This window comes from Salmo trutta, chromosome 21, assembly GCF_901001165.1.
Source record: "Salmo trutta chromosome 21, fSalTru1.1, whole genome shotgun sequence".
NCBI classification, from domain to species: Eukaryota; Metazoa; Chordata; class Actinopteri; order Salmoniformes; family Salmonidae; genus Salmo; species Salmo trutta.
Window position 1 is genome coordinate 1572870 of NC_042977.1, and position 23628 is coordinate 1596497.

The 23628-nt window shown below is 40.1% G+C and overlaps 1 protein-coding gene across 4 annotated transcripts in view; it reads right to left on the minus strand.

The window, feature by feature from the left end:
• Positions 1-6564: 6564 nt before the first annotated feature.
• The window catches only part of efr3a (EFR3 homolog A (S. cerevisiae)), a 243809-nt gene continuing 226745 nt past the window's right edge, over positions 6565-23628 (minus strand). For all 4 annotated transcript variants that reach the window (XM_029703945.1, XM_029703942.1, XM_029703944.1 and 1 more), the window contains 5 exons: positions 19105-19190; positions 18632-18680; positions 17717-17820; positions 11409-11458; positions 6565-11001 (listed from right to left, as the gene is read on the minus strand). In XM_029703945.1, coding sequence (XP_029559805.1) covers positions 10896-11001; positions 11409-11458; positions 17717-17820; positions 18632-18680; positions 19105-19190 — 395 coding nt within the window. In that variant the 3' untranslated portion in view covers positions 6565-10895. The remainder of the gene's footprint in view (positions 11002-11408; positions 11459-17716; positions 17821-18631; positions 18681-19104; positions 19191-23628) is intronic.

Consider the following 23628-nt stretch of genomic DNA (forward strand, 5'->3'; position numbering starts at 1 on the left):
ACAAACAAGAAGTAAGACAAAAAAAAAAAATCGGAAAAGTCAATACTTTGTAGGGCCACCTTTTGCAGCAATTACAGCTGCAAGTCTCTTGGGGTATGTCTCTATAAGCTTGGCACATCTAGCCACTAGGATTGTTGCCCATTCTTCAAGGCAAAACTGCCCCAGCTCCTTCAAGTTGTATGGGTTTCACTGATGTACAGCAATTTTAAGTCATACCACATATTCTCAATTGGATTGAGGTCTGGGCTTTAACTAGGCCATTCCAAAACATGTACATGTTTCCCCTTAAACCAGTTGAGTGTTGCTTTAGCAGTATGCTTAGGGCCATTGTCCTGCTGGAAGGTGAACGTCCATCCCAGCCTCAAATCTCTAGAAGATGGAAACAGTTTTCCCTCAAGAATTTCCCTGCATTTAGCACCATCCATCATTCCTTGAATTCTGACCAGTTTCCCCAGTCCCTGCCGATGACAAACATCCCAACAGCATGATGCTGCCACCACCATGCTTCACTGTGGGGATGATGTTCTCGGGGTGATGAGAGGTGTTGGGTTTGCGCCAGAGATAGTGTTTTCCTTGATGGCCAAAACGCTCAATTTTAGTCTCATCTGACCAGAGTACTTTCTTCCATATGTATGTGGAGTCTCCCACATGCCTTTTGGCGAACATCAAAAGTGTTTGCTTATTTTTTTCTTCAAGCAATGGCCATATTTCTTCAAGCAATGCCATATTCTTTCCATTTTTTAATAACTGTTATTAACTGACTTGCCTAGTGAAATAAAAGGTCAAATAAATAAAATAAATAAAAATAACGGATTTAATGGTGCTCCGTGGGATGTTCAAAGTTTCTGATATTTTTTTATAACCCAACCCTGATCTGTACTTCTCCCCAACTTTGTCCCTGACCTGTTTGGAGAGCTCCTTGGTCTACATGGTGCTTAGTGGTGTTGCAGACTCCGGGGCCTTTCAGAACAGGTGTATATAAATATATATATATATATATATATATATATATATATATATATATAATATACACTGAGATCATGTGACAGATCATATGACACTTATATTGCACACAGGTGGACTTTATTTAACTAATTATGTGACTTCTGAAGGTAATTGATTGCACCAGATCTTATTTAGGGACTTCAAAGCGAAGGGGGTGAATACATATGCACGCACCACTTTTCCATTTGTATTTTTATTGAGGTCACGTTGAGGCCTTAGTGTATAAAAATAGCTTTTTACCTACCTGTATAATAAAAATAAATATTCTGCATGTTTGTGCAAATTCCTGACCTGAGAAACATGTACAACATACAGTGGGGGAAAAAGTATTTGATCCCCTGCTGATTTTGTACGTTTGCCCACTGACAAAGAAATGATCAGTCTATAATTTTAATGGTAGGTTTATTTGAACAGTGAGAGACAGAATAACAACAAAAATATCCAGAAAAACGCATGTCAAAAATGTAATAAATTGATTTGTATTTTAATGAGGGAAATAAGTATTTGACCCCTCTGCAAAACATGACTTAGTACTTGGTGGCAAAACCCTTGTTGGCAATCACAGAGGTCAGACGTTTCTTGTAGTTGGCCACCAGGTTTACACGCATCTCAGGAGGGATTTTGTCCCACTCCTCTTTGCAGATCTTCTCCAAGTCATTATGGTTTCGAGGCTGACGTTTGGCAACTCGAACCTTCAGCTCCCTCCACAGATTTTCTATGGGATTAAGGTCTGGAGACTGGCTAGGCCACTCCAGGACCTTAATGTGCTTCTTCTTGAGCCACTCCTTTGTTGCCTTGGCCGTGTGTTTTGGGTCATTGTCATGATGGAATACCCATCCACGACCCATTTTCAATGCCCTGGCTGAGGGAAGGAGGTTCTCACCCAAGATTTGACGGTACATGGCCCCGTCCATCGTCCCTTTGATGCGGTGAAGTTGTCCTGTCCCCTTAGCAGAAAAACACCCCCAAAGCATAATGTTTCCACCTCCATGTTTGACGGTGGAGATGGTGTCCTTGGGGTCATAGGCAGTATTCCTCCTCCTCCAAACACGGCGAGTTGAGTTGATGCCAAAGAGCTCCATTTTGGTCTCATCTGACCACAACACTTTCACCAGTTGTCCTCTCAGTCATTCAGATGTTCATTGGCAAACTTCAGACGGTATGTATATGTATTCTTGAGCAGGGGGACCTTGCGGGCACTGCAGGATTTCAGTCCTTCACGGCGTAGTGTGTTACCAATTGTTTTCTTGGTGACTATGGTCCCAGCTGCCTTGAGATCATTGACAAGATCCTCCCGTGTAGTTCTGGGCTGATTCCTCACCGTTTTCATGATCATTGCAACTCCACGAGGTGAGAACTTGCATGGAGCCCCAGGCCGAGGGATATTGACAGTTCTTTTATGTTTCTTCCATCTGCGAATAATCTCACCAAATGTTGTCACCTTCTCACCAAGCTGCTTGGTGATGGTCTTGTTGCCCATTCCAGCCTTGTGTAGGTCTACAATCTTGGCCCTGACATCCTTGGAGAGCTCTTTGGTCTTGGCCATGGTGGAGAGTTTGGAATCTGATTGATTGATTGCTTCTGTGGACAGGTGTCTTTTTTACAGGTAACAAGCTGTGGTTAGGAGCACTCCCTTTAAGAGTGAGCTCCTAATATCTTTCTGATTGAGAGGGGGTCAAATACTTATTTCCCTCATTAAAATACAAATCAATTTATTACATTTTTGACATGCGTTTTTCTGGATTTTTTTGTTTTGTTATTCTGTCTCTCACTGTTCAAATAAACCTACCATTAAAATTATAGACTGATTTTTTCTTTGTCAGTGGGCAAACGTACAAAATCAGCAGGGGATCAAATACTCCCCCCCCCCAAGCATGTACTACATCACATGTGCAGATATGGGCACCATGTCATTGCTCTCGCACCCTGCTGTGTGTGCATCTTGCTAGCTGTCACTAAAATGGCGAGGGGCTGAAGCTCATTGGTTAACTTGAATTGCTAGGGGCTGGTCCACGTGGGGGAAAATGTAGGGAAAATGGCACAGCACAGCTTTTAGAAAAAAAGTCGCTATTAAACTAGGGAGGTAAAGCAGTAATTCTTTTCATAGATTATGCATGTATGGACTACACATTGACACATACAGCCCAAAGCAGGTTTAAAGAATACTTAGTAATAGCCAAAGTTCTGGAGCATTGTCTTTAAAGTATTGAAGGACAGAAACAAAACACACCATATTCATAGATTTTATATAAACATTTTATTTTGATCTTGTACATTTATCTTCTAATAATCTCTATGCACAATAATTCACTATTCAATAGAAGCTCTGTCGTCATAGTGGTTAAATTAACAATGTGTAGTTTGAAATGAGCCAAGCTTTATTATTTGCAGTTCAGTGTTTTTTATTTACATTGCAAAGGTCATGAATTTAAATGAACATGCTTTAATTGTGAGAGCTTACTAGCCTCCATGCAAGTCTTTCTAATTTTATCAAAGTATTTTTAACTTTGATTTATTTTTTAAATCATCACTGTATGTCTAATAAATCACTGTGTGTGTTTATTTCTTGAAAATAAACACACAATAATTTATAATTTATTTCACTGAGCCTCCTTTTGCCATTGAAATGCCCACACGACCAGGCTGAGCATGTTCATATATTTACTTAGCCCTGACTGCCAGATAGGATCGTCAAGACTCTAGTCTAGAGCCTACGCCGCTTACCCCTTCAAAGTAGGAGGATACATATGCAAATAAAAGAAGACTGGTCATTGGTCAGAATAATCAGATCAGATTGTGATGTCATGCTGTGTCCTGAAAACTCCTTCCCACCTGAACAGGCTGAAAATCCAGGTGTTTTTCTCTCTCCAAAAAGCTCTTACACTAAAAGGGCATTATCATCATTTTCACAATTTCACAGTTATTTTGACCTCATAGTATGGAAATATCATGAAAGAAAACAGGGAAATATCATTTTTGACTACAGTGCACCTTTAGCATTGACATCAGACCATTGTATCTCTTAAACAGGCACAAAATACTTAGTTTTGCATCACAACCATAAGAGAATCTATGGCCTTAATTCCGTATCAATGTGGTCACTTCATCTGTTTCACAAATCAATTTATAACAATGCATGGAGTTGTTCTGATCTGCAAGAAAATAGAAACCGCCACAAGTAGCCAAGAAATGTAACTGGGAAAATTACCCATCATGCATTGTTGCGATAATAATGACAAATAGCATAAATCCGACAATAACTATACCATATCAACCATAGTACCAGGTATATAATTATAAAAGTGCAAACAATGTCAATATTCATATGTTAAAGGAGCAGCGCAGTTAAAACGTTTCTGATGATATTTCCACGAGGTTGAAATAACGCAGAATTGTGAAAATGATAATGCCCTTTTTGTGTAAGCGCTGTTTGAAATAAAAAGCCTGTAATTTCAGCCTGTTCGGGTGGGATGTCATTTTGGCCCGCCGCATAACGTCACCTGGTGATCTGATTATAATAAACCAATGCAAATATTTACATATTCCCTCCTAGTTTTGGTGCTGGCCCCACCCAAAAGCAAGAGAGTTTGTGCAGTATGGCTGTATTCCATCTGAACAATCATGTCAACTGTCAGAGAAGTTCAGTTGAACCTCCTGCACAGCACACTTTGCGTCCAACTACATTGCAAATCAGGCTTGGATTTCGCAGCAGCTCCATCAAGCATCACATGGATCTTGATATCGGCAACAGCAGCAAACATTCATTGAGATGATTTGGGATGAGTTGGAGTGCAGAGTGAAGGAAAAGCAGCCAAGTGCTCAGCATATGTGGGAACTCCTTCAAGACAGTTGGAAAAGCATTCCTGGTGAAGCTGGTTGATTCCATATGTGTTATTTCATAGTTTTGATGTCTTCACTATTATTTTACAATGTAGAAAATAGTAAAAATATAGAAAAACCCTGGAATGAGTAGGAGTCCAAACTTTTGACTGGTACTGTATATGATCATATTATGTGAAAACTTTAGGATTATAAAACGGAACTTTGTCACCTTGCCAACAGGTTGAAAACCTGTAGCTACACAATTCCCTTCCATTCATGATCCCTGTTCGTATGTGCTAAAGGGTCATCATTGAGGAAGGCCTACAGGATGAGGAGGACCATGAGATCATGTACTTTTTGGAGGAAGATGCTTTTGATGAGGAGCTACTTGGTGAAGACTAGGACGACACACAAACACACACAATGGGCAAGACAAAATATTTAAGTGCCTTTGAACGGGGTATGGTAGTAGGTGTCAGGCGCACCGGTTTGAGTGTCAAGAACTGCACCGCTGCTGGGTTTTCACGCTCAACAGTTTTACCTTGTGTATTAAGAATGGTCCAGCACCCAAATGTCAGCCAACTTGACACAACTGTGGGAAGCATTGGGAGTCAACATGGGCCACTATCCCTGTGGAACGCTTTCGACACCTTGTAGAGTCCATGCCCCAACGAATTGAGGCTGTTCTGAGGGCAAAAGGGGGTGCAACTCAATATTAGGAAGTTGTGCCAGCAAGCATTTGGTCTCCCTTGATAAAAATATTTAAAAAAATGTTTTTGCCAATTAGTGTTGAGTTGAGCTCAACTGCGGGTAGTCCTGCGCATCAACCCAAGGGAGGCCAGTTTGGATTTGGCTTCACACCAATCAAATCACATCAAAAGCAAAACATAATTGTCAGAAAAAAGTGTGTTTCTGGTCTGCTTGTGTTGTTGTCCTGCAGTAGGCTAGTTAGCTAAATTGGCCCTTTCCAAAGCCAGTGATGGAGATGGGGATTTGGACTTGTGGTTCTGACTTAATTCTCCGTACTGGCCATTGATTATACCGGCGATTCTGATCTAACCATAAATTAATATACTGTGCTACTTGCCTGAGACGATTTAAGTTAAATATGTAGGCTAGATGTTACTTAGCTGGTTCATTTTTGCACATGCAATGAAGTTAGGCTAGCAAGCATTTTAGCAAGGTAGCCTATGACAACAAAACTAACATTGTGTACTACTGTATGACAGAGTCATAGACCGTTTTTCTAACATGAAATAGGAGGATGGAATTGGTGTTCATTTAGTCTACAACTAGGGTTAGTCAACATGTTTTTTAACTTGTGCGTGCACACACACACACACACGGTAACTCTCTGTGGTTCTAAATCAGTAATTGTTTAGTAAACTGTGAGAAACATTAACTTGCTGGACCATGCTGTAGGTCATGTAAGTGTTTTTTACATGTACTATTTGCTTTGTGGACTTCACCAGACAGATGTTTGTCTCCGGTTTTGTGATTAAACAAACGTATGTGTGGTTGAATTTATCTGCCACTGTGACATGTCTTTTTGTTGTGTCGGCCTTATTGTATATCATGTGGCATATAAACAAGTGGGTTACAGAGCAAACAACGCAATTATCACAACATAGGAAACAAAATGATTACAACCTAACACCCACACAATCTGACTGAGCATTTCAGTGGCCCAAGGAGTCTCAGAGAAATAAACAATATATATATACACACACACCAACAACAACAACAAAAAGTTATTTATTACACAAAGTGATGTTAAATGAAATACACTGCATGGGGCTTTAAGAATGATGCTTAATTGTAGCCATTGCTGACCAGTCGCTCAAATGATTCTTAATTGTTATACTGTTAATTTCAGTCTATAATCACTATTCTCCATCTCGTCATTGTAATAAGTAGAGAAAATGGACTCAATATCCCTGCAGCCGCTTCACCACAGCGAAGCCTTTGTCAAACCAGGTCTTCAGACCCCCCTGTGGTTGCTGGTTTTCATGCAAACGTATCTCCATATCCACACAAGACTTAAATTGAGCTGCTTATTGAATTGTATCTGGCATTAACCCAACTTTTGTCAGGATTTTGTCCTTCGGAAAAGATTTCGTAGATATGTTGGAAGGAAAACAAGCACACATGGGGTCGTCTCAAAACACCAAGAATACATCAGACTTCAAAAAGGCTGGTTTAGCCAAAACAGTGGTCTCCCATTGCACCGTTTCAAGTTATGAGGAGTGTTGATTTTGAACAATAAACAGAAGAACTATAGCTCCCAAACCATTTTCTATCAGGCAACATGCCACTCGTACGATGAATATCTATAAAAAACATACCATAGTAGACTATTGACAAATTCAGCATAAAGAAAGTAAATGATAGCCTAGTCCCAGACCTGTTTGTGCTCTTGTCTACTCCATTGCAGTCATTGTCAAGCCAATGAGTGACAGGGAATTCGGAATGATAGCAAAAAACAGACTGGCACTCAATCTCAGTCAATGATGCTATATGGTCTACATTCCTCATGTCTTAAATCCCATAGGTTATACATACACACTTGATATTTCATAATGAATCTCTCGATAAACTCATAGTACTATATGCTATCTGAAGTGACACCACAGTTCAAGATAAGACATTACGTGTTGCAAAAGAAAAACAATCCTACAATCATACAGAGGAAAACATATTGCACTTCGCCATGAATGAGATTACACATTTCTGATATGATTTCAGATTATATGCATCAATAGGGGCATTTCTACATATTAGGTCAAAATGAGCAAAAGGTCTCAGACAAAATTAAAATGTTATTTTCTACAATGGATATGGATGAACATTATTGACTTATGCTGCTCTTGGGTGAGTTTCCCAAAAGTTTCTTAGCTAAGGCAGCAATCTCGACAACCCAGTCGCGATTGAAAAACAATTTGAAAAATCTGTGTTTGAGAGCCAACCATCTGTGCTAAATGTGTTATTTATCTGTTTCACAAGTGGCTTAGGTCTGAGTCATAAAGTACCACGTTAGCTACCACGTAAAAAATATATATATATAATCCAATTGGCTACTTCCCAAAAGGTCATTTTCCGCCACCAGCCAATTAAAATGGATGAAGCTAGTGTCCACCAATCACCTTAGCGATTCCCCCAACCCTGCTATCAGAAGCCTTAGTGATTCCCATTTACAATCGTACACCGGTACCGCCCGCCGTCTTTCCTCACTATACTAACCAATTTTGATCCACTAGTCTCGCAAGCTGGACTCAAGTCTCTCAGTGGCTCAGTTTACTTGAGACTGAAAGCCTGGCTGAGCGAGACTTAACCCTTAACATGAAACCACCTTGAACATACAAAACCACCCACAGCAACGTTCTGCAGTATCCTGTTACAGAAGGCACAACAGGATGCCATCACTGAGAACCTTTTGATAACCAACATCACTTTAGCCTCTCTATTCTTCAACTTGAGCCCACGCTATTAACCATCTCAACATCACCCATATTGCTGAAGCCTCTTTTCAAATGCCCCCATAATCATTATTAGTGTGTCTTGTTTGGGAGGACTGTAGACCCCATCTCTGACACGAACCTCTGTAGGACTGAACTATGCCCACCGCTTGGCCGAATGGTCCTTTGCTTAGATGGGTCCTTCCAAAATAATCTGTTATAATCCGACAACCCGCAAATCGAGGACTTTTTCTCCTTGATTAATGCAGCGTTTTACACAGCATGTCTACGTCATACCTAGCACTAGAAATAGGAGAGACACCCGCACCAAGCCAGGATGTAACGATAGTAAAGTACGGTAACAACCTGGGTTATTAAACAGCCCAGTGGCGAGCCCCAAACAGCACACAGACAGATATTTGGTTCTCTCAGAAACCAAATGTTGAGTGACATCATTATTAAGACGTTAGAGGGAGGGAGGGGACGGGTGGGGGACGTGGCAAATGGATTCTTTGGTAAAGATGAAAGGGTTTTGGTATTCTAGATGGCCAACAGAGTTATGACAGATCTTGTCCTGCCAGGAAAGTTGGAAAACAATATTGGTGAACCCTCTCGATTATATTTTCCCATATACTCTAAATAACAATCAATACTAAATCAAGACAAATCATCATGACACATATCCACAGGAAGCTGCAAGCTATGAAACCCATGTGAACAATACCAATTATACTGCACATAAACATCTGGCCTATAGCAATAAGCATAACATTGTATATACTGTATCTATATTTATTTGATGCATTGTGATATCAAACCAACACGTCATGTCAAATTGCAGGTTCATCAAATTACTGGAAAGTGAAATGACAGAGATTTGAAATGTGATCATCAATAATGAAAAATCTCTAACTGTTCATGTAAAATGTCTTACAAGAAAATAGATGCAACTATCCAAAGTCCATTGCGTTAGAATATTTGTATTGTGCTCAGCATCGGTGAGAGGATTGAGAAGAAAAAGACGACTTAACAGCCTTCACATGAATCCTGTCAAGACGGTGTAATAAAAATAACTAAATGCTTTTGTACCATATTGTGAAAGTGCTATGAAAATGATAAGCGGAGGTGAAGGGAGTGTTCAGTACAGCTGCCGGAACACTTCAATTAATACCAAAAAAATTTGAATGCACTTGGCTGCCATATCATCCTAAACTATCAATATATCAACTAAATGACATGGTGCCTTTAGTAACCAACTGCTTGCTTTTCTATTAGCGTTAGCTGGTCCACAATACCATTCCTCAGTACATGTCCTGAAGGGCATGACTCCAGTAGGTTTTGTACAGTGGTGACTGGATTCCTATGGAAGGAACCAAAAGTCAAGACCATAAACATAATGGGGGGGTTACTAGCACGTTACTAGCCTGGTCTCATACCCAACATTTCTGAAACACTGCCATAAAGGACCTGCAATAAAGAACCCTGCTCAATCTACCCAGATGTCTATTCCAGAATAGAATCTCCACATTTCCAAGACTCTCAACGTTCTACCTGAAATTCACCTTGTCCTTTCACACAGATTGACATATATGAATTGGTTTTCAATACATTGGGACATTTCAAAATGTAGACATTTCCAATTAGCATGTCTACAGGGCTTTTCAGTAACAAGGCATTAGCTTTCTGCAGCACTGTGGCTTATCTGCCTGCAAAAGCCAATAAAATAAGCAATTTTTCAGAGTGGCCGCTAAAATTACTTTTCTCTAATATGCACAGAAATGCATGGATACGCATGGATGCGCGTCACAATGGTAAAATGTAAACAACTGGAGACACATTTTGTGAGACGGTTATAATTAACACGGCAGCACTACTGTTGCTAGCAAAATAGTTTTGAAACGATTGCTAACTAACTGTAAACAATTTTAGCTGGCTAGGTAAGCCTCTTGGCTAACTGTGAGGTAAAACAATTCACTTATTTACTGTTAATTAGCCACCACAAATCTCTTTGCTAGCAAGCGCGATGGTATCTTCGAAACGACAAGGTGCCTCCAGTAATGTTCACTTTTCGATATTCTATGACATCTCCACTTTCCAAGTGTATAAGCCAACACACCACAGCTAATTGATTAGACTATAAATACGAATGTGTGTGTGTGCGCACACGTTCACGTGTGTGTAGCCTGTGTGCGTGTGACTGGAAACTACAGTCATACAGCCATCTCATCTGGTAATAGACACATTAGTCTGAGGAGGGGCAGGAACAATGTGCAGTGTTAAGAAATAGGGAACACAGTATTAGGGCTTAGTGGTACAGTGCCGCAGCTAGTCTCTGCTGTAGCAGACATATCTGGTATAGGGCTAAGGAGCAGACTTAGGGGGTAGGGTTGAGGGTATAGGGTTTTAGTGGTTCTATCCTGCCACTGTTTTTGCTTTAATAGACACGCAGATCTGAAGGGATTAGGAAATGGGTTAGGGTTGAGGGTACACTGTGTTAGTGGTTAGGGTAAGGGCTATGTGGTTGTCTTTGCTCCAGTAGACACACAGGTCTGGGTATGGTTAGTGGTCAGGGTTAGGGTTGAGGATACAAGGCGTTAGTGGCTGGTCTTTGATCTAGTAGACACACAGGTCGGGGAACTTCATCTCGTAGACAGGGACAGACTGGTGTTGAGCGTGGCCCGCAGCGATAGACACCACTCCAGAGGGGCTGGGAGGGGGCCTGGGGAAAGAGAGAAAAACAGAGGGAGTAGAAAAGAGAGAGAGGGAAGGGAGAGAGAAATGGGAGAAAAAAGGATGGAATAGCAAAGGGAGAAAGAAAGATACAGAAATAGGAGGGAAGAGAAAAGAGAAAGAGCGAATGGAGAGAGACAAAATGGAGGAATAAGAAAAAAAGGGAGCAGAAAGGAGGGAAGGTTATAGTTCTTACAAACACAATTCAACACCACAGTTTCTATAGTCTGAGAAGAACAGAGCAGATGGACAGAAAGTAGTTAGGTAAACCTTCAGGGCAGCCTCAGAAATGATTGGACAATACAATTATACATTAAATAATTGAATACAAGGTCTCTCTTGTAAAATATTATTCTGACCTTAAAGGGACTTCTTTTGACCTCAATGGTCACTTACCGGATAGTGAGCTCGAAGATTTGCGCCAGTCTGTCATGTAACATATTGGCCTGTTGATAAAGAGCGACCAGAGTGAAGATGGAGTTCAATATACTTAACATATATAGTGTTTCAATTTGCTACGCTTTCAGTCTGTGATAAACTTAACTGGACCTGTGTAGCTTAGAAAGTCACTATACACTGTAGGTTCAAGTGTGTGTGCTTGTGTGTGTGTGTGTGTGTGTGCGCGCGCACGCACGCTTGTGTACGTGTTTCATGGATTTTTCTGCCATAGAAATCCTTGGGCGGGCCGTGTTTTTCGGGCTGCCTAAAGGCATCTGCATATATTATGACAACATTTACGTTTTTGTTAGTTTTTTTTCAGCTGTTCGAGCACACAAAATTGTTTCTCGAGGCCAAAGTCGGTAGCCGAAGTCTATGCCCCCTCATCGGCGACTGATCAACAGTAGAGATTATTCAATTAAGTGCCTGTTGTCATTCAACGAGAGATGACTCGTCCTCATGCAAAACATTTTTTTGTAGTTGTGAATATTAAAACATGAGAAAAAAGAAGAAACCTGCACACTGCTCTTGATAGTATCACGGGTTCTTTAATAAGCTTTACGTATCGACCTCATGGCCTTCGTCAGAGCGTTTTTAATTAGCACCCTTACGTGGACATAGCCCCACCCACATCTGTTCCATGCATCAAATGGGGTTGGAGTCGAGGGAAAACGCAGACAGAGGCATCCACTGAGAACGAATTCCCTACAGACAGCAACTCCAACTACCATCGCACACATACTGTTTTTTTTTGCCCGAAAGCACCACAACAAGGCTCCACAAAATAAAATAAATGATGTAGGAGAGGCAAATGGTTAAAGAGGGGACCAGGAACACAGGCCGTGGACACGGAGCTACAGCAGGATGTGGTAATTAACCTCTCCAAAACAAGAGGTCACTGACACGCAAGTCTCAGTCTTATCTAACATGTATAGACAAACCATTTGATACGAAAGTAGATATGTTTCAATTCTTTCGCAAGATAGGCTTCCCGAGTGGCGCAGTGGTCTAAGGCACTGCATCGCAGTGCTAGCTGTGCCACTAGAGATCCTGGTTCGAGTCTAGGCTTTGTCGCAACTGGCCACGACTGGGAGACCCATGACCCATACTCTCTTCTTCTTCTTGGTGTCCTTAAAGTAGTGGTTTCTTTGCAGCAATTCGACCATGAAGGCCTGATTCACACAGTCTCCTCTGAACAGTTGATGTTAAGATGTGTCTTAATGGTTTTTGTGACTGCACTTGAAGAAACTTTAAAAGTTCTTGAACTTTTCCGGATGACTGACCTTCGTCTTAAAGTAATGATGGACTGTCATTTCTCTTTGCTTATTTGAACTGTTGTTGCCATAATATGGACTTGTTCTTTTACCAAATAGGGCTATCTTCTGTATACCACCCCTACCTTGTCACAACACAACTGAATGGCTCAAATGCATTAAGGAAAAAAAACTCCACAAATTAACTTTTAACAAGGCACACCTGTTAATAGAAATGCATTCCAGGTGACTACCTCATTAAGCTGGTTGAGAGAATGCCAAGAGTGTGCAAAGCTGTCATCAAGGCAAAGGGTGGCTACTTTGAAGAATCTAAAATCTAAAATATATTTTGATTTGTTTAACACTTTTTTGGTTACTACATGATTCCATGTGTGTTATTTCATAGTTTTGATGTCTTCACTATTATTCTACAATGTAGAAAATAGTAAAAATAAAGAAAAACCCTGGAATGAGTAGGTGTGTCCAAACGTTGACTGGTACTGTATATCTCAATAGGTCATGGTTTTTTAGTCTCCAAATATCCACTATTTCTAATGTGTTCATCACTAGCACATTAGAGGCTGCTGCCTATAGGCATAGACTAGGAATCACTGGCCACTTTAAGGAATGGAACACTAGTCACTTTAATAATGTTTACATATCTTGCATTACTCATTTCATATGTATATAATGTTTCTATACTATTATACAGTATCTCATTCACTTAATAATGTTTACATATCTGGCATTACTCATCTCATATGTATATACTGTATTCTTTACTATTCTACTGTACCTTAGTCCGTTCCGCTCTGACATCGTTCGTTCATATGTATATAGTCTTAATTCATTCCTACTTAGATTTGTGTGTATTGGGTATATGTTGTGTCATTTGTTAGATAGTACTGCACTGTCGAAGCTAGAAGCACAAGTATTTTGCTACACCTGCAATAACATCTGCTAATCATGTGTATGTGACAAATAAAATTTGATTTGATTGGTGATCTCATTAAGGGCAGGGTGATGATAGTTTGCTAACGTCCCCTGTTATTGTAATGGTGAGAGGTTAGCATATATGATATTGTTGCATCTGTAACTTTCTCACTCATCATTATTCACGATTCATTCAAAACAAAAAGCAAAAGCATCCCAAAAATTTGTAGAGTAAACAGGCTTGATGTAGTCATTTCGTGCAATGAATATGGGAACAAATACTTAACTTTATACTACTTTAATACACATACAGTTGAAGTCGGAAGTTTAGATACACTTAGGTTGGAGTCATTAAAAATCGTTTTTCCACCACTCCACAAATTTTTTGCTAACAAACTATAATTTTGGCAAGTCAGTTAGGACATCTACTTTGAGCTTGACATGTAATTTTTCTAAGCATTGTTTACAGACAGATTATTTCAGTTATAATTCACTGTATCACAATTCCAGTGGGTCAGAAGTTTACATACACTAAGTTGACTGTGCCTTGAAATAGCTTGGAAAAATCCAGAAAATGATGTCATGGTTTTAGAAGCTTCTGATAGGCTAATTGACATCTATCGAGTCAATTGGAGGTGTACCTGTGGATGTATTTCAAGGCCTACCTTCAAATGCAGTGCCTCTTTGCTTGACATCATGGGAAAATCAAAAGAAATCAGCCAAGACCTCAGAAACAAAATTGTAGACCTCCACAAGTCTGGTTCATCCTTGGGAGCAATTTCCAAATGCCTGAAGGTAACACGTTAATCTGTACTAACACTAGTACGCAGGTATAAATACCATGGGACCAAGCAGCCGTCATACCGCTCAGGAAGGAGACGCATTCTGTCTCCTAGAGATGAACGTACTTTGGTGCGAAAAGTGCAAATGAATCCCAGAACAACAGCAAAGGACCTTGTGAAGATGCTGGAGGAAACAGGTACAAAAGTATCTATATCCACAGTAAAACGAGTCCTATATCGACATAACCTGAAAGGCCGCTCAGCAAGGAAGAAGCCACTGCTCCAAAACCGCCATAAAAAAAGCCAGACTACAGTTTGCAACTGCACATGGGGACAAAGATCGTACTTTTTGGAGAAATGTCCTCTGGTCTGATGAAACTAAAATAGAACTGTTTGGCCATAATGACCATCGTTATGTTTGGAGGAGAAAGGGGGACGCTTGCAAGCCAAAGAACACCATCCCAACCGTGAAGCACGGGGGTGGCAGCATCATGTTGTGGGGGTGCTTTGCTGCAGGAGGGACTGCTGCACTTCACAAAATAGATGGCATCATGAGGCTGGACAATTATGTGGATATATTGAAGCAACATCTCAAGACACCAGTCAGGAAGTTAAAGCTTGGTCGCAAATGGGTCTTCCAAATGGACAATGTCCCCAAGCATACTTCCAAAGTTATGGCTTAAGGACAACAAAGTCAAGGTATTGGAATGGCCATCACAACTCCCTGACCTCGATCCTATAGAAAATGTGTGGGCAGAACTGAAAAAGCATGTGCGAGCAAGGAGGCCTACAAACCTGACACCGTTACACCAGCTCTGTCAGGAGGAATGCGACAAAATTCACCCAACTTATTGTGGAAGGCTACCCGAAAAGTTTGACCCAAGTTAAACAATTTAAAGGCAATGCTACCAAATACTAATTGAGTGTATGTAAACTTCTGGCCCACTGGGAATGTGATGAAAGAAATAAAAGCTGAAATAAATCTCTCTACTACATTTCACATTCTTAAAATAAAGTGGTGATCCTAACATACCTAAGACAGGGAATTTTTACTAGGATTAAATGTCAGGAATTGTAAAAAACAGAGTTTAAATGTGTTTGGCTAAGGTGTATGTAAACTTCCAACTTCAACTGTAAGTGAATTTGTCCCAATACTTTAGCTCCCCTAAAATGGGGGGACTATGTACCAAAATTGCTGTAATTTCGAAACAGTTCACCCGATATGGATGAAAATACCCTCAAATTAAAGCTGACAGTCTACACTTTAAACTTTTGATTATAGAGCCAAAAGAAGAAAAAACATTCTTCACTGTCCCAATAATAAATGCTAGACAGTCAGGGAGAATTTAAAATCCAAAAAGCAATTAATTTAGCGGTATTGAGCAGTAATGTTATTTTAGTTGAGCAAAAGGACACAGCATTAACCATGGCAAATACATTGAATCGCAGGAAATATGTATTAAAACTGCAAATTCTTCTTTCAGCTCCATGGTAGAATTGCAGGAAATTAGCTTTAAAAAACCCTGTGTTTGCACGTTTTATTATAATTTTTCATTGAACCTTTATTTTAACAGGGAAAAGTGCCCTGTATATACAGTGCATTCGTAAAGTATTCAGACCCCTTGACCTTTTCCACATTTTGTTATGTTACAGCCTTATTCTGAAATGGATTCATTTGTTATTTTTCCTCATCAATCTACAGACAATACCCCAAATTGACAAAGCAAAAACACGTTTTTAGACATTTTGCAATTGTATTAAAAATAAAAAACTGAAATATTACATTTACATAGGTATTCAGACCATTTAATACTTTATTGAAGCACCTTTGGCAGCGATTACAGCCTTGAGTCTTCTTGGGTATGTCACTACAAGCTTGGAGTTTCTCCCATTCTGCTGCTGAAAAACGTCCCCACAGAATGATGCTGTCACCACCATGCTTCACCGTAGGGATGGTGCCAGGTTTCCTCCAGATGTGACGCTTGGCATTCAGGCAAAATATTTAAATCTTGGTTTCATCAGACTGGAGAATACTGTTGCTCATGGTCAGAGTCCTTTAGAGGCCTTTTGGCAAACTCCAAGCGGGCTGTCATGTGCCTTCCTTCTGGCCACTCAACCATAAAGGCCTGATTGGTGGAGTGCTGCAGAGATGGTTGTCCTTCTGGAAGGTTCTCCTATCTTCACAAAGGAACTCTGGAGCTCTGTCAGAGTGACCATCGGGTTCTTGGTCACCTCCCTGACCCAAGGCCCTTCTCCCCAAATTGCTCAGTTTGGCCGGGCGGCCAGGTCTAGGAAGAGTCTTGGTGGTTCTAAACTTCTGCCATTTAAGAATGATGGAGGCTACTGTGTTCTCGGGGAACTTCAATGCTGCAGAAATATTTTGGTACCCTTCCCCAGATCTGTGCCTCGACACAATCCTGTCTTAGAACTCTACAGACAATTCCTTCAACCTCATTGTTAAGTTTTTTCTCTGACATGCACTGTAAACTGTGGGACTTTATAAAGACAGGCGTGTGCCTTTCCAAATCATGTCCAATCAATTGAATGTACCACAGGTGCTCTCCAATCAAGTTATAGAAATATCTCAAGGATGATCAATGGAAACACCTGAGCACAATTTTTCGAATCTCATAGCAAAGGGTCTGAATACTTATCTAAATAAGGTATTTCTGTTTTTTATTTGTAATAAAAATGTCTAAAAACCTGTTTTTACTTTGTCATGATAGGGTGTTGTGTGTAGACTGATGAGGAAAAAAATTGTCAATACATTTTAGAATAAGGCTGTAACGTAACAAAATGTGGAAAAAGTCAAGGGGACTGAAAACTTTCCAAATGCACTGTATAAAATAAATACACAATATACCCAAACATATACACGTTAAAATACAAAATACAGTCATGGGAAGCACAAATACAACATCACAAATCACCAAGACAATTAGTTACATTCCTCCACAAGTCCACAATCAAAATGTTTAATTGCCCGAACGGCACCAGAACATCAAGATTACATGTTTTTTTTTTTTTTTTTCAGCAATAGGGTGCATTAAAACTAAAAGCAGATATACCTAGCTCGGTGGAGACCTTACGAACCTCAAGAATGAACGGGTTAGGCAACTCAGGTGTCTATACTTCAACAACAAAGTCAGATAAGATGGAAGTTTATGAAGTAAGGCCTTGTAAACAAAAAGGGAGTAATGTAAAGATCTATGGGTGTGTGTGTGGGTGTATGTATGTGAAATAGAAAGTATGCAGTGTGTGTGTGGCAGAATTGTGCTCAACGTAATCTTTGGTTTACCTTGGACTCGCAGTGGGCGGCAATCTCCTCAAACGGAGCCTTCTGGAACTTCTCCATGACCTGGCGCCTCTTCTCCTTCTCCTGCTCCTCCAACCCTGTGGTGTCTGGAGAGAAGAGGGCCGCTTACAAATGACATTTTGTCTCCTATTTCAGCTGGTTTTAACCTGGTATTTACAAAAAAATGATCTGGTAACGTCTTTGTAGTTTGATTCATTAAAGGTCCAATGCAGCCGTTTTTACTTCAATATCAAATATTTTCTGGTTAATAATTAAATAATTAAAGTACCTTACTGTGATTGTTTTCAATAAAAAAAAAAAAAAATCTGGTGATGTCACCAGGCAGGCCAAAATGACAAAACAGGCTGAAATTTCAGGCGGTCTTTTCAAAATGAAGTTTTTGACTGCACTGGGCCGTTAAGCTCAGTTGCTCAAAATGGAACATAGTGGTTATTGTGTCAATGAAATCAAATAACATTTTATTGTTCACATACACATGGTTAGCAGATGTTATTGCGAGTGTAGCAAAATGCTTGTTCTTCTAGTTCCGACATTGCAGCAATATCTAACATGTAATCTAACAATTCCACAACAACTAACTAATACACACAAATCTTAGTGAAGGAATAGAAAAATAATATATACATATAAATATATGAATGCGCAATGACAGAGCGGCATAGGCAAGATGCAATAGATGGTATAAAATACAGTATATACATATGAGATGAGTAATGCAAGATATGTAAACATGAATCCGAAATCATCAGTTTTGTGTTATACAATCATCACTTTATCAAGAAAGGGGGTTGATTGTTAACTATGCTTGCTAAAATGCTGTGTGCTATGATAGACTTTACAAAGACTAATACGGTTGAAGGTGTTCTGCTCATAGCTACAGGGTTTCCAATGCCTTACCAATGGCCTTTTTCAGAGTCTCGAAGGTGATCTCCTCAGCCAGCGGAGACTGCAAAGAAAGAAAGTGGAGTACTTTACTCAACAGAACCCTGAGCATTGCGAAATCTTCCTTGTACTTACACTATATCAGGTACATATGGTTTTATAATCATTAGAATACTAACAATATATGGCTTTATCCCATATACTACAGACACCAACTTTTCCTGATACCAAGTGAAACCGGATACCCCTATTATCCCCACAACGATCTCAGAAATCACAATCAAAAGACATGACATGTACATTTGTGTGCAATAGAAAGCGAAGGTAGGAGCACTGCTTGGGTGTTCAATGTTGTTGGAGTGTTGAACGTTTAATTTGTTTATATTCAGACATGCAAAAACATAATAGAGCCGCACTCAGAGCCTCCTTTTCCTTTTTGTTAAATTATTTTCACTGTATCAGGACAGCATACATATGTCCAGACGTACCTTGTCTGGTAGGCTATCGGAAGGGAAATCCACTTGAAGAGAAATGGTGTCAACCAAACTCTTTCTTCTGGTGAGGCGGTCTTCATCTGCATCATAAAACAAGTACTTCAGTGGAGGTTGTCATACTACAGTTTGAAGTATACAGTATAGTTCGAGAATAGTACTGTAACACACGTGCAGGTGCTATCTAGTTTCCTTTCTTTTTGTAACCGTGTCATACATACGATACAAAATACATTTCAATGCCATTAAACATCTCTGAAGTGCAGAGCCTGTAGTGCAGCAGAAAAACTCCCAGCTTGACACATATGCACTCCTCTCACCCCACCGGAGACAGGGGTTTAAATCCCCACTCCAACCCTAATCTGTTTCCCCCCCACCTGCATGTCTCAATAAAAATACAAAAGGAAGAAAATAAAGAAAAAACAAATATGTCAGATGAATGGGTTTCTAAATCAAGATTGAATGCAGTACATTTGTTATATCTTTGTTAAATACCATTAAGTATAGTATTGGGAGACGGTGTGTCACAAACTCTTCAATTAACCTGAATCATATACTTGTTGTGGTGCCCGTCTGAGGTAGTAAGTAAGTAAGTAAGCAAGCAAGCATGCATTGTCCGAGCCAGACCGTTTGTCTATGTGTAACTCTATGTTGTTGTTTGTGTCACACTGCTTTGCTTTATCTTGGCCAGTTCGCAGTTGTAAATGAGAACTTGTTCTCAACTGGCCTACCTGGTTAAATAAAGGTGAAATAAAATACATTTAAAAAAATCTGTAGTAGGCTACTTTATAAAAGTGTTCATTATTGTAGGTAAAAACCTGTGTAAACCAATGTGACCCATACAGCTTGAAACACACTTTAAACAGGTATGACTAATGAGCTAGCCACTTGTGGAAAGGTGCTAATGACAGCTCGGTGTGTGTTAATGTCCAGTGTGTGTGTGTGTGTTGTGGATATTGGCATTACCATATTCACACTGAATACTCTTGACTAAAGCAATTTGGTACTGAAACACTAACATGGCGACTACCATGGATCTACGTGATGGTGTCGAATAGTCAGTGGCGACTCGTCATTCAGGGCAGGCTTTCTTGAGTAAGACAGCTCCAAAATGCAGGTGTTTCAGCCTAGCTCAGTGCTTTCTGTGGTGGTGGGGCAGCCAGCGGAAAATACAGAGCGCAGGGGTTGGTAATCTTCTCTAGTTGCGCCGTGATTGGCTCAGTGTTCTGTTACTCATGGGGACACGACCTCACCGCAAAATCTACACGGAGAGCTAGAAAGTTCAAGCCCCTTGGGTGCTGCCATAGATTTACATTAGAAGTGCCCATCCAAGAAGGCTCAAGATCATTGCCCACTGATAAAAGGACCTCAAATCACGTTATATCTACCATAGCTTTGATTGGACTGATCATGTCAACATCCTACTTTCAAAATCGTATCAAGCAAGCTAGACAAGCAGTCATCATCATGAATCCCCTCGACAATCTACTGGCAAATCCTTTACAATCCTTGTCATATGAAGAGAAATTATAGATAAAACATATCGGTGCTTATCGTCATTAAACATTACACAACAAGATGGAAATCGCAAATTCAACAATGAGTGGTTTGGAAGATATCAGTGGCTAACTGCAAGCGTTGCAAAGCAATCACTATTTTGCTTCCCCTCACTGCTATTCAGTGGAGAGGGTGTGTGATGTGGGTTTAAGGGTCTCTTTTCCAAGCTTATCCTCTTGACGGTCGCCTAGGATAGGGGGCGCCACAGCGCATTTTGAAAAAAATGTGTGCCCATTTTAAACGGCCTACTACTCAAACTGAGAAGCTAGGATATGCATATAATTAATACTTGTGGATAGAAAACACCCTAAAGTTTCTAAAACTGTTTGAATGGTGTCTGTGAATATAACAGAACTCATATGGCAGTCAAAACACCGAGACAGATCGAAACAGGAAGTGGAATTCTGAATTGCGGACTCAACTTCATCACATTGCCTATTAATCACACCGTGAGCTATGGTTCATTGAGCACTTCCTATTGCTTCCACTAGATGTCCCCAGTCTTTACAAAGTGATTTGAGTCTCCTACTGTGAAAACTGACAGAATGACACGCTGTGGAACGTGGTCACACGGAGAGGGCCATCACCATTATGACGCCGGCGCCCCTAGCTACCCTCCCCTTTCGAAACGTTTTGAAACACAATGCAATCGTCCCCCTCGAATCTTATTGGAGCTCTAGTTGAAAAAGGCCCTAAAGATTTATGTTATACAACGTTTGACATGTTTGAACGAACCTAAATAAGAAAAAAATGCATTTTGTTGAAAGAGTAGCCCCGCGCACGTCGGAACTTTTGGTGCAGCCTTCAGAACGCGCTAACAACAACAAGCTAATGGAACATAAAGGATGAACTTTTTCGAACGAAAATAAATTTGTTGTGGACCTGGGATTCCTGGAAGTGCCTAAGGATGAAGATAATCAAAGGTAAGGGATTATTGACAATAGTATACAAGACTAGATCTGATATGCGATTGTTCCAAGTTGGCGCTGACCAGTATTGCTAGCCTATTGTTCTGAGTATCGCATCCCCTTTTATCGCAAAGTGTGATTACCCAGTAAAGTTATTTTTAAATCTGGCATTACAGGTGCTTTCAAGAGATATTCATCTATAAATCTTAGAATGACAATATTACATTTTAAAAATGTTTTCGAATAGTAATTTAGTAAATTGTAGAGCTATTTCATCGAATGCATTTGAGGGAAAATAGTTAGTCAACGTTACGCACCGATGTAAAATGCTGTTTTTATATATAAATATGAACTTTATCGAACAAAAGAATGCATGTATTGTGTAACATGATGTCCTAGGTGTGTCAGCTGATGAAGATTGTCAAAGGTTAGTGCTGCATTTAGCTGTTTTTTGGTTATTTGTGATGCATGTGGTTGGTCGGAAAATGGCTATGTGGCTACTTTTACGATATACTCCTCTAACATAATCTAATGTTTTGCTTTTGCTGTAAAGCCTTTTTGAAATCGGACAACGTGGTTCGATTCAGGAGAGGTGTATCTATAAAACGATATAATTTGAATTTTTTTTTTATACATTTTGTTATGCTAATGGCGATAGGATTTTTCGCACAGGGGTTAAAAGGATAAACATTCACATGCAACAGCATGGGCCAGAAAAGGTTGAATAGATTGGCCATGCTGTCAATCCAGCATGATTTCTGCTGTGGTCAAAACAACTGGAAACTCGTAACTGGGAAATCTCAGATTGGGAACTGGGAACTCAGGGGAAAAAAAATGAGCGCCGACTGGGAACATATATATTGTTTCACCTCTATTTAACTAGGAAAGTCAGTTAAGAACAAATTCTTATTTTCAATGACAGCCTAGGAACAGTGGGTTAACTGTCTTGTTCAGGGGCAAAAATACATGTTTTTACCTTGTCAGCTCGGGGATTCAATCTTGCAACCTTTCGGTTACAAGTCCAACGCTCTAACCACTATGCTACCTGCCGCCCCTGGGAAAATATGTTTGAATGGTCATCCCACTCGGAATTCCAAGTCGGGAACTAGGTCCTCTTTCCAGAGCTCCGACCTGAAGATCACTGACGTCATGATTCGACCAGTCATCTTGAAAGCATCATAAATTCATGACAAAATTGCCCACAAGAAGAACCGCTGTACTACCATCCTGTTCAAGTGAGCACAGCACAACGGTGAGTCCAAAAATGTATTGTATTCTGCTGCATAAATTACGTAATATGCCAGGGAAATATGTATACTGTAGCTAAGAAAGTGTATGTGGTGTGGTAAGCTGTTAGTAGCCCATGTGCCTCACCTAAAAATGTGGTCCCTTTCCCCCTCATAACTTAGCTTACTAATCTGACTTGTTGGTGCATATGTAGCCTATAGCTTGTTTTAGAGAAATGTCATCATAGAATATTGTAAGAGCTTTCATTGTCTGCTTATATGCCCCCTTTATTTATCCTACGGTTCTGACTTGGTGTACAGGGAGAATACTGTAAGAACGGCCTATGTTCTGAAATATGTAGCTGTACATTTCAAAAGTGCTGAACAAATAAACTCAGCAAAAAATGAAACTGACCTTTTTCAGGACCCTGTCTTTCAAAGATAATTCGTAAAAATCCAAATAACTTCACAGATCTTCACTGTAAAGGGTTTAAACACCGTTTCCCATGCTTGTTCAATGAACCATAAACAATTAATGAACATGCACCTGTGGAACGGTCGTTAAGACACCAACAGCTTACAGACGGTAGGCAATTAAGGTCACAGTTATGAAAACTTAGGACACTAAAGAGGCCTTTCTACTGACTCTGAAAAACACCAAAACACACTGCGTGAACGTGCCTTAGGCATGCTGCAAGACATGCATGAGGACGGCAGATGTGGCCAGGGCAATAAATTGCAATGTCCGTACTGTGAGATGCCTAAGACATTGCTACAGGGAGACAGGACGGACAGCTGATTGTCCTCGCAGTGGCAGACCACGTGTAACA